Source organism: Balaenoptera physalus (genome assembly GCF_965194825.1).
Source record: "Balaenoptera physalus genome assembly, chromosome: 17".
Lineage (NCBI taxonomy): Eukaryota > Metazoa > Chordata > Mammalia > Artiodactyla > Balaenopteridae > Balaenoptera > Balaenoptera physalus.
In genome coordinates, this window is record NC_138895.1 from 47498107 (window position 1) to 47510515 (window position 12409).

General features: G+C 41.2%; 1 protein-coding gene across 9 annotated transcripts in view; it reads left to right on the forward strand.

Moving 5' to 3' along the window:
* MATN2 (matrilin 2) overlaps positions 1 to 12409 on the forward strand; it is a 150176-nt gene that overhangs the window by 62344 nt on the left and 75423 nt on the right. For all 9 annotated transcript variants that reach the window (XM_082432697.1, XM_082432692.1, XM_082432693.1 and 6 more), the window contains one exon: positions 279 to 401. In XM_082432697.1, the coding sequence (XP_082288823.1) occupies positions 279 to 401 (123 nt within the window). The remainder of the gene's footprint in view (positions 1 to 278; positions 402 to 12409) is intronic.

The window sequence follows — 12409 nt, forward strand, 5'->3', positions numbered from 1 at the left end:
ACCTGTTTTTAGCTGGATATCAGCAATCTCGTATGGCTCAGCCTAACATCATTTCCCTTTGACCCTCTGTGGCCCTCTATCTGTATATTGCTGAGGGCATTTATGTAGAACTGTCTTGTCCTACCAGAGGCTACCCCTTGAGGGGAGGGACTTCAGCTTGTTTCTCTTTGAGTCCTGCTCGTTCCTTCACAGCGTAGATTCTGGATGAATGTTTGCGAGGGGGATGCAGTTAGAGAAGGCATCATCGTTGCCTTAACTTGCCGTGTCTTCCCTTTCAGCGGTCCACATGTGCAGCATCCTGGAGCATAACTGCGCCCACTTCTGCATCAATACTCCTGGCTCGTATGTCTGCAGGTGCAAACAAGGCTACATCCTCAACTCGGACCAGACGACTTGCAGAAGTAAGATTGCTTTGCTGATATATTTGTTCTGTCCTCCTCTGCTCTCCCACTCTCTCCTCTTTTATCTGGGCCCATTTAATTCATCTGTGGTCCCTCCCCCAACCAAGTCATCATTTCCCTAAGGACAGAAACGAGGTTTTGTAACTTGTGTATTTTGTGTTGACCCCTGGTCCCCACTCTGCCTTCACAGCGCTGAGGCCAGAGCCAGGCACACAGTAGGCCATTAGGAAGAGTTTGGAAGATCGTTGGAGGCTCCTTCTCAGAGATAGCCTCCTTGAAGTCATTTTGCTGAGGTTGAGTATTTTACAAAGATATTCTGATAATGCTAAATCAGAAAATTTAATTGATTAAGACCCATCACCCCAAATCACCTTTTTATACACTGAAATATTTACAAGTAAAATGATATGATGTCAAAGATTGGCCTCAATATAATTCGGTGCTGAAGTAGGTAGAAAAAAAAAAAAAAGAAATAGCCTCCTTGAATTCGTGAGCTGCTGTCCTTTACTTCCAAGCTGTTCTTTAGGGGGGAACCGCTGAAGAGCCTTTTCATCCGCTGTCTCCATTGACTGTGCCCTGAGGAATTGTTTCTGTATTTTATTCTCTTCCCTGAAGTGTGGATTTAGGATGAGCTACTAACATTGGCTGGGAATGATTATTCAAGTTCTGTTTTAGAGGTGTGCGGGGACCTCATTGCTTTGGTGAGGGATGCTTTATAGGTCTCCTAAATAGAAAAGGACAGACAGATATAGTGTTAATAGAATGCACATTCTCTTTTTTTGGCCAAGCCCCAAAACTAGGCAACATACTGACATTTGAGGCACATGAGGTAATCCGCCTCTTAGAGGAGAGAATTACCCATACACTGAGTGTTGTGCCTGTCATTTTTTTTCAAGTTATAAATAAAGCCACTGTGTTAGCCCACAGACAACCAGACTTCCTCAAGACATGAGGAAGACTGGCCCACATGGAGGCAAATAAAACTCAGCTAATCTGACATGTAGGTCATGCAATGCGTAATTGTTATTATACTGCATGGTAAGCAATTAAGCACTAATGGAAAACAGTTTGCACAAATGGCTATAATTAGTATCCCGTTTATAGAGCCAAAACACATTTTCCTTTTGTCTTCTCACTTTTCTTTGGGTTGAGAGTGGTTGGCCAGGGGCCCCCTGACCCCCAAGATTAGGGAACATCTGCTCGACTTCTCCGGTTCTGTGGCCTGTAGAAGCCCAAAGCCCTCAGGCTATGTAAGTCCTGGGGGACCCTGTGTTCTCCGGCTCCTCCAGGATGCCAGATTGTTTGTTGTGTGGAGCCTGAATCATCCTGGCCTTCCGCTTGAACCTCTGACCCTTCTTCAGTTTCCACAACGAAAATCACTCGTACCATATGCTCATGGGTTTAATAGAATTTACTGGAGGACTGAGGGAGCCCAGGCAAGGTCGCCTCACATACCGCTCAGCAAACAACCTAAACATCTTCTTAGACGTGCCCCATCCTCTCCAGGAGCCTCCCACTCAGCGTTTCTCTGCAGAGCACTCAGCCTCCCTCCACCTTGCTAACTCCCATCCTGCCCTTCCCTTCCCCGGAGCACAAAAAGTTTTTCTCCTTGCGACCTGCCCCGGTGATCCGCTGGGATCCGGGCATCTGCCGGTGTCCACTTTCCACGGTCTGGCTTAGTCAATCCAGAGGAATTTCGAGACCAGAAACTAAAAAATAAAAAGTTTGATGTCATGAGCTGGGCCTTCCCCACACAGCAGGTTTGCCAGCCCCCCGCCTGGTCCCACCTCAAGTCCTGAGGCCCCAGGCTCTCCCAAGGTCGGTCTGGCCTTGGCTCCCTCCTGTTCTCGGGCTGTGGGTGCAAAGAGCGTGATGCAGAAACTGCCTGGGTTCAGACAGACTGATTTGGGTGGAGGAACAAGGAGGCCCGGGTCAGAGGGGCCTGAACCCAGGCAGTGGTTCTCAAGCTTCAGTAATTAAGAGTCACCCAGGGGACTTCCCTGGTGGCACAGTGGTTAAGAATCCGCCTGCCAATGCAGGGGACATGGGTTCGATCCCCGGTCTGGGAAGATCCCAGATGCCGCAGAGCAGCTAAGCCCGCGTGCCACACCTACTGAGCCTGTGCACCACAGTTACTGAACCTGTGTGCTGCAGCTACTGAGCCGTGATCTTGGTCTGGCGAACAGTACAAAATTGTGCCAAGGGGAGGCTGTTCTGAGCCGCTCGCGGGGGCCTGTCCCTGCCGACGTGGAGAGAGACTCACTGGGCCTGGAGGGGAATGAGACACAGCTATTTCCAGTTTTGAACCTTTAAGGTGTTCCAGGCCCCGTACAAATTACTAGAAATCAAAGAGTGAATAAAACAGCTGTGTTTCTGCTCTCTTGGAGCTACATTCTTGCATGGAAGTAAATTGGATAAACAGCCAAGGTAGTTACGGTCCAAAGTGATTGCAGCCCCTGCCCAGCTCAGTGTGCCGCACAGGACGTCTGGCCTAACTATAGCCACTCATTAAGTGTTTACCATGCGCCAGGAGCTCTCCTGAGTGCTTCATACTCATCATCTCATTAACTCTGACATTGAGCTCTTCAGGTAGGTTTAGCATTCTCATTTTACAGGCAAGGAAAATAAGGTACCAAAAAAGGTTAGACTATTTACTCAAGGTCCTGTGGCTAGTAATGCGACCAAACCAGAACCCAAATCCTATTATGTGTGACTGCATGGGCCTAGCTTTTACTCACCATTCGATACTGTCCCATGATCCTTGAGGTGGAAGGCAACCCTGCAGCCAGAGACACTCCTCCAAGCCCACGAGGACAGGCAGGTTCAAAGGCTCACTGTTCCCAGGGGAGACTCAGAACTAATTCACCAGGACTAACATTCAAATGATTGTCGTTCCTCCAAATTAACTACCAACTCCTATGATATTGTCATTGTACAGGATGATTGTGAGAGGGACTCTTAGGCGATGGCCTTCAAACACACACACACACACACACACAGACACTATACCCACCATATTCTATTCCAACCCTGCCTGTGTGGACAGAGTAGGCAGACACAGCTGATTCATAGGTTCTTCGAGTGGAAACAGACCTTGTCTATCAGACTTTTAGCTCTCTTTCCCACTTAACCCAGGAATTCTGTTTCTTCCCGGTGTCCCACAGTGATGGTGCATGGCCAACCGTCATCACCCATCTGGAACACCAGGTCATTACAAAGCACCTGCATCCCACCTCCAGATAGCCTGGATCAGTGGTCGAGCTGAAGTCCTACTCTCTGTAATTCCCACCTTTGATCCTATTTCTGCCATCTGAAGCTGTATACCAAAAAGTTTATTTCCTTTTCCAACTAAAAAGAGAAAGCCCTTTGATTATTGACGAGTGTAATCCCCTACCCCCCATTAATTTTCTCTTTTTCAGGGGAGGCACGAATACATCTTTAGATGACTCGGATTTGGGTCTTTTCAGTCCAGAAACCCTCTTCTGGACACCAGTTAGTCAGTGTCTCAAAATGTGCCCTTTCATTTAGAGACCAGATCAAGCATATTAAATAATCTTATGTTCAAAGTTTTGCCCACATGAGCAATTTGGAATGTATTGGGGGCAACATTATGGATTCTTCTGTCCTCCAAAAAGCCTTCCCCATCCAAAACCATTATATAAGATATATGCAAAAGCACTACCATAGTGCATAGCCCATAGGGCTCAATAGAAGTTTATGTTCTTCCCTTTCTCCATTTAAAAACGTGGGGGGGAGGCGATCCTCATGAAGTGTGCCTATCTTCACATGTCTATTTCCCTCTACCATTTCCCTCCCCTTGAATTCTTTTCCCACTAACAAGAAGGAACTTTATCTTGTTTTCTTTCTTTTTTTAAAAATAAGGAATTCTCCCTTTATTTGCCTCCCTTCTGGAATATTTAATCTATCTGGAAGAATAATGAAAATGCAACATTTAGAAAACTTCACTTGGCAAGAAAATGTAACTTTCTTGTGCAGCTTTCTCATTTTTTCTCTCTCAAGAAACACACCAAATGCATTTTACAGCTTTCATTGTTCAGATATGTTCCTGACATTATTTTCCCAAGCTACATAAGAGATTTAATAGCTTTTATTTTATTTATTATTTTTTGGGGGCCACACTGTGCGGCATATGGGATCTTCCCTGACCAGGGATCGAACCTGCGCCTCCTGCAGTGGAAACATGGAGTCTTAACCACTGGACCGCCAGGGAAGTCCAAGAGCTTTTATATTCGAGTTTAATCAAAGGGCATGACCCCTTTGATGTGACAGAAAAACAGTCACATTATTAAAAAGGGAAAAGAAAGCTATACCCAACATTTTGAATGTGAATGCAAAAATTATTAAAAACTTATCAAATAGAATCCATATATGTAATGTAATGTAATCAAGACCAAATGGGATTTATCACAAGAACGCAAGGTTGGTTTAACATTCAAAAATCAGTCAATATATGACATGATACTATACATAGAAAATCCTAAAGATACTACCAGAAAACTACTAAAGCTCGTTAATGAATTTGGTAAAGTTGCAGGATACAAAAATTTTTTTTTTTTTAACTTATTTTTGGCTGTGTTGGGTCTTCGTTGCTGTGCGCGGGCTTTCTCTAGTTGCAGCGAGTGGGTGCTACTCTTTTGTTGCAGTGCGCAGGCTTCTCATTGCAGTGGCTTCTCTTGTTGCGGAGCACGGGCTCTAGGCACGCGGGCTTCTGCACTTGTGGCACATGGGCTCAGTAGTTGTGGCTCACGGGCTTAGTTGCTCTGTGGCATGTGGGATCTTCCCGGACCAGGTCTTGAACCCGTGTCCCCTGCATTGGCAGGCAGATTCTTAACCACTGCGCCACCAGAAGCCCTGTAGGATACAAAATTAATATACAGAAATCTGTTGCATTTCTATACACTAACAATGAACTATCAGAAAGAGAAATTAAGGGAACAATCCCATTTACCATTGCATCAAAAAGAATAAAATACCTAGGAATAAACCTACTTAAGAAGGTAAAAGACCTGTACTTGGAAAACTATAAAGCACTGATGAAAGAAATTGAGGACGACACAAATAGATGGAAAAATATATGTGTTCTTGGATTAGAAGAATTAATATTGTTAAAATGACCATACTACCCAAGGCAATCTATAGATTCAGTGCAATCCCTATCAAAATACCAATGGCATTTTTCACAGAACTAGAGCAAATAATTTTAAAATTTGTATGAAACACAAAAGACCCTAAATAGCCAACACAATCTTGAGAAAGAAGAACAGAGGTAGAGGAATCACACTCCCTGACTTTAGACTGTGCTACCAAGCTACAGTAATCAAAACAGTATGTACTGACACAGAAACAGACACATAGATTAATGGAACAGAATAGAGAGCCCAGAAATAAACCCACACACTTATGGTCAATTAATCTATGACAGAGGAGGTAAGAATATACAATGGAGAAAAGACAGTCTCTTCAATAAGTGGTGCTAGGAAAACTGGACACCTACATGGAAAAGAATGAAATTAGAACATTTTCTAACACCGTATACAAAAATAAACTCAAAATGGATTAAAGACCTAAATGTTAGATCAGAAACCACAAAACTCCTAGAGGAAAACACAGGCAGAACACTCTTTGACATATATCATAGTAATATATTTTTGGATCTGTCTCTTAAAACAAAGGAAATAAAAGCAGAACTAAGCATATGGGACCTAATTAAACTTAAAAGCTTTGCACAGCAAAGGAAACCATTGACAAAACAAAAAGCCAACCTACTGAATGAGAATATTTGCAAATGATATGACCGATAAGGGGTTAATATATAAAATATATAAACAGCTCATACAACTCAACATCAAAGCAAACAAACAACAACCCAATTGAAAAATAGGCAGAAGACCTGAACAGACATTTTCCCAAAGAGAACATGCAGATGCCCAACAGGCACAGAAAAGAAGCTCAACATCGCTAACCATCAGGGAAGTGCAAATCAAATTCACAGTGAGATATCACCTCACCCCTGTCAGAATGGCTATCATCAAAAAGAACACAAATAACAAATGTTGGCGAGGATGTGGTGAAAAGGGAACCCTCATACACTGTTGGTGTAGCCACTGTGGAAAACAGTATAGAGGTTTCTCAAAAAACTGAAAAAAGAACTACTGTATGATCCAGCAATTCCACTCCTGGGTATATATTTGAAAGAAACAAAAACATGATACATGCACCCCAATGTTCATAGCAGCCTTATTTACAGTTGCCAAGATATGGAAGTAACATAAGTGTCCATCAACAGATGAATGCATAAAGAAGATGTGATATATGTATACAATGGAATACTACTCAGCCATAAAAAAGAATTAAATTTTGCCATTTGCAGCAACATGAATGGACTTGGAGGGTATTATTATGCTAAGTGAAATAAGTCAGACAGAGAAAGACAAACACTGGATGTTATCACTGATATGTGGAATCTAAAAAATACAACAAACTAGTGAATATAATAAAAAGAAACAGACTCACAGGTATAAAGAACAAATTAGTGGTTACCAGTGGGGAGAGGGAAAGGGAAGGGGTAAGTAAGGGTAGGAGATTAAGATGTACAAACTATTATGTATGAAATAAGCTACAGTGGACTTGCCTGGTGGCACAGTAGTTAAGAATCCGCCTGCCAATGCAGGGGACACGGGTTCGATCCCTGGTCTGGGAAGATCCCACATGCTGCGGAGCAACTAAGCCCGTGCGCCACAACTACTGAGCCTGCGCTCTAGAGCCTGAGAGCCACAACTACTGAGCCCACGTGCCACAACTACTGAAGCCTGCACACCTAGAGCCCATGCTCCGCAACAAGGGAAGCCACCCCAATGAGAAGCCCGCGCACCGCAACGAAGAGTAGCCCCAGCTCGCTGCAACTAGAGAAAGTCCTTGCGCAACAATGAAGACCCAATGCAGCCACAAAAAAAGACTACACACACACACACACAAAACTACAAGGATATATTGTACAACACAGGGAATATAGCCAATATTTTATAATAATTATAGAGTAAAACCTTTAAAAATTGTGAATCACTGTATTGTACACCTGTAACTTATACAATATCAACTATACTTCAATAAAAATCAATATAATTCAATTCACCCTATTAACAGATTAAAAAAATGAAAATATATAGGATCATTTCAATAGATGCCAAAAAGCATTGGACAATACCCAACGTTTGTTCATGATAAAAACTCTCAATAAACTAGAAATAAAGGGAAATTCCTCAACCTGATAAAGAGCACCTGTGAAAAAACCTACGGTTAACATCATACTCAAGAGTAAAAGACTAAGTGTTTTCCTTTTAAGATAAGGAACAAGAAAGTATGTCCACTGCCACACTTCCATTCAACATTGGACTGGATGTTTTAACTGATACAATAATGAAATAAAAAGAAATTAGAAAGTCATACAGATTGGAAAGGAAAAGGTAAAACTGTCTTTATTTACAGACTGTGATTGCATATGTAGAAAAGCTAATAGAATCTTCAAAAAAGCTACTAAAATTAATGAATTCAGCAAGGTTGCAAGATAAAAACTCAATTTACAAAATTATTTGATTGTATTTTTATATACTGGCAACAAAACTCTGAAATAAACATTTAAAAAGTACCATTTTACACTAGTATCAGAAATATAGAAATTAGGGATAAATTTGACAAAAGATGTACATTGACAAAGGCAAAAGATGTCTGCAATAAATTAAAGAAGACCTAAATAAATGGAGAGATATGTCAAATCATCGAATAGAAGACTTACTATTGCTAAGATGTCAGTTCTTTCCAAAATGACCTATAGATTCAAAGCAATCTCTATCAAAATCCTAGCAGAATTTTTTGGGTAGAAACTGATAATCTGATTCTAATATATAAATGAAAATGAAAAAAAATTGAATAGTCAAATACGATTGATTCTTATTATTCACAATAGTTATGGTTTATAAGTCTCTGTTAACATTGAACTAGTGATTACTGGATCATTGTTCCTAGGTGAAGTACAGGGTTCGTTTCCTGAGAGCTTCTGGCCACAACATCTCACCAATCGATACAGAACCTTGTTTTATGGGTGTTTCTGTTTAAAGACACCTTATTGAGTGTATATTGTTGATTCATTAACATTGAACTCACAGCCAACAACACTATTACTCATGCCTGAATGAAGCTCATCTAACACACATCTTTCCTCCAAAAGGCACATCACGGCCTTCTTGCCTTAGGAACACTAGACAGCACTTCAACACTACTGTTAGGGGCCATTTTACACAGTGGGGTCACCAATAGAAAGAACAAAAATTTTTAAAAATATGGCCCTAAATAGAACACAAAAAAGATGCTTATTTACAGTATGAGAGCTAAAACAAGAAGTCAGAGCATTGCTTGTTTGACCTTCACTGGGAAAGTGCATTAGGTGGCTCAATTTTTTCACCACTCTGTACAGATCCATGAATGGCCCTGAAAATGCTACAAGTATTGATTTTGGGTTCCGAGAAAAATTTTATCACGTAGGTGAATTTGCAAATATGGAATCTGCAAATAATGAGGATCAACTAAAACTTTGAAATAAATAAAGTTGTGGGGATCAAATGATCTTACTTGAGGACTGACTGTAAAGCAATAGTAATCAAAACTATTGCTCAAAACAGTGTGGTATTGGTGTAACGATGGACATCACCTGAGCAGAATATAGTCCAGAAATACACCCACACGCATATGGTGAAGTGATTCTTGATGAAGGTGCCAAGGCAATTCATGGGGAAAAAATAATGTCATCAACAGATGGTGTTATAACAATTGGATTGCCATGTGCCAAAAGATGAACATTGACCCTTACCTCACACCATATACAAAAATTTATTCAAAATTGATTTTAAATGTTAATATAGAATAGAAACATTTAAATGTCTAGATGAAAATGTGAGAAAAAATTTTGATGACCTGGGTTTGGCAAGGATTTTTTAAATAGGACACAAAACATAAAAGAAAAACTCAGTAAATTGAACATCATCAAAATTAAAACATTTGCTCTTCCAAATACACTGCTACTAAAGGGAAAAGGTCAAGTCACAGACTGGAATTAAATATTTGCAAATATATATCCAACAAAGGACCTCAGAATTTATAAAGAATTCTTACAACTCAATAATAGAAAAATAAACAGCCCAGTCAAAATGGGCAAAAGATTTGAATAGACACTTAACCAAAGTAGATATATAAAGAAGAGATGCTCAAACTTATTAGATACTAAGGAAATACAAAATTAAAGCCACAATGAGATACCACTATACTTCCACTAGATTAGATACATTTTAAAATATTGACCATGCCAAGTATTAGCAAAGTTGGGAACAGAATTATCATTGTTCCTGGTAGGAATGTAAAATGGTTCAACCACGTTGGAGAACAGTTTAGCAGTTTCTTACAAAGTTAAGTATGTACCTACCATAATTCCACTTTTAGGTATTTACTCAAAAGAAATTAAAGTTTATATCCAAACAAATGTTTATAGCAGCTTTACTTGTAATAACCTAAAACTGGAAACAACCCAAATCATCAACAGGTGAATTCTTAACAAATTGTGATATATGCATACAATGTAATACTACTAGGCAATGAAAAGAATGAACTATTGACCCATGCAGCAAGCTGGATGAATGTCAAAATAACCATGTTGAATGAAAGAAATGAGACAAAAAAAAAAAAAAAAAAGAGTACATATTGTAGGATTCCATTTATATGAAATTTTAGAAAATGGTAACTAATCTATGATCAGCAGATTAGTGGTTGCCTGGGGCCAAGGGGAGAGAAGGGACAGGTGGAGGGATTACAGAGGGGCACTAGGAAACTTTGGGGATTTGGAGGTGATGGATATGTTATCTTGATTATGGTGATGATATGTTGGTGTGTCAAGTTTACCAGCTTGTCTATGTTGAATATGTGTAGTTTATTGTATGTCATTTAAATTCAATAATATATATGTATGTATACATATGTATTTTCAGAACAGGGTGGTTTGAGAAGGTAACTGGTGCTGAGACAGAAGACTGCAAGAGAAGAGACTGGAGAAAGAGTCATGGAACAATCAGGGAAGGCTTTGGGGAATAGGGGTTTTTCTAGCAAGTCAAAGAAGAGAAGAGAAATGTAGAGCTTGTTGTCTTTAGGGGATGCTGACCGCACAGGCTGCCTATTTGGACTAGTTTGGGACATTAGTGGGGGATGAGGAAGCGAATTTAAGCTGGAACAAATTATGGAGTGATTTGATTCTCAAGCTGAGTTCCAGCTGCTGTTTCTGGTGGATAGAGGGGCTGAACACAAGGTGTCAAGGGGAAAACCACATTTTAGTAAATTGACCGTGGCAGTAATATATACCTAGGATTAGAATTAGGATTAGATAATAGGTGCAGAAATACCATCCGTCCATCCACTCATTCGTTCATTTATTCATTCAATACTTACTGATTCCCCTCTGTGAGCCAGACGCTCTTGTGGTGTGTGGGAGAAAAGTAAGTGTTTTCTCTTATATGTTTGAGACCCAAGACCCTCCAAGAACACTCAGATCTTGGCTTCGCTTGTGCTCTGCACATGCGGAGCTGAACATGGACGATGGAATCAGTTTACAGTTCAAATCAGTTCAGTCAATTCAGTGCGTGTGTTTCTTATGCCCATGGAGTTAATTAGGAGATCACAGCAATAATCCCCGCCCCAGGGAGGAGTTTATGACCGAAGATGGGGAATGGTGGGTGAGGGGTGTTAGAATTAAAACTGATAAATAACTTAAGAGAGGAAACAAGAATTTAAACTGATAAATAACTTAAGAGAGGAAACCAGAATTTAAACTGATAAATAAGAGAGGAAACCTGGTTTTGCGGGGAAAGCAGTGAGTCCGGGCGAGAGCCCACACAAGTGGTTGGATGCAGCTGGAGATGAGGGTTAGAGTTCAAGAAAAATGCCTGGCTGGATACGCTTGGTGGTGGTAATTGGCCCTGAAGATGGTTGGAATCTTGGAGGGATTGTGGGAAAGGGGAGGGAGTGGGAAAGGGAGTGTGGAAAGGGGAGGTCAAGGTCTCAGCTTTGGGGCAGCCCACAAAGCTGAGACAGCGCGGAGCAAGTGCAAGAGCGAGCAGACTGCATGCGTGCACACAAACAGGCGGCTTTGGGGGTAAACTTGTTAGGAATGCAAATTCCCAGGCCCTACTTACCCCAGACCTACTGAATCAGGGACTCCAGGGATGCAGCCTAGGAGGGTGTCTTTTAACATCCTTTTAAAGCCCTCCAGGGGATTCTGGTCAAGTTTGAAAACCACTGCTCCCGCTGTTTTAAACTAGATCTCTCCCTGGGAGATTCCACTCCGCAGGGAGTTCATAGTGAGAACGTGATGATGTGACTGACAGCCGTTTGGAAATTGCAAAGCGCTCTGCATGACTAGGGCATTATTCGTTCACGCTTATTTATTATTTTGATCAACCTCATTCAGTCAGATTTACTTATGTTTTCAGGCTTTGTTTTGGGAATCCTCCTCTTTTCCCCTTCTGAAAAGAAAACTAAAATCTCGTTCATGAATTGGAGAACTGATTGAAAAAGAATGAAGCCGTTGGGGGAGGAGGGATGCGAGGCACAGCTGGAGTTTGCCTGGAAGGACGGGTTTGTTTTTCTGGGTGACATTGGGTTGGTGGTGTTTCTTCCAGCAGAGAAGCACAAGGCTGATGGCTCGCAGTTACTGCTGAAAGTCTTTAAATCCAAACCGCAGCTGTCAAAATAAGATTACGGCTTTCAGATATGATGAAAGAAGGGGGATGGTCCCCAAAATGCAGGCTTAGGTTTGGCAGGTGTTTGCAGAACCCTAACTCCAAGTGAGTTTTCGGGATTGGAGCAGGCAGAAATCGCATTGTTTCCCAGCTGAGTGAAATAACAGTTCTAATAATACATTTCTCTTCTCTCTCGCTGTGATACATAATTTC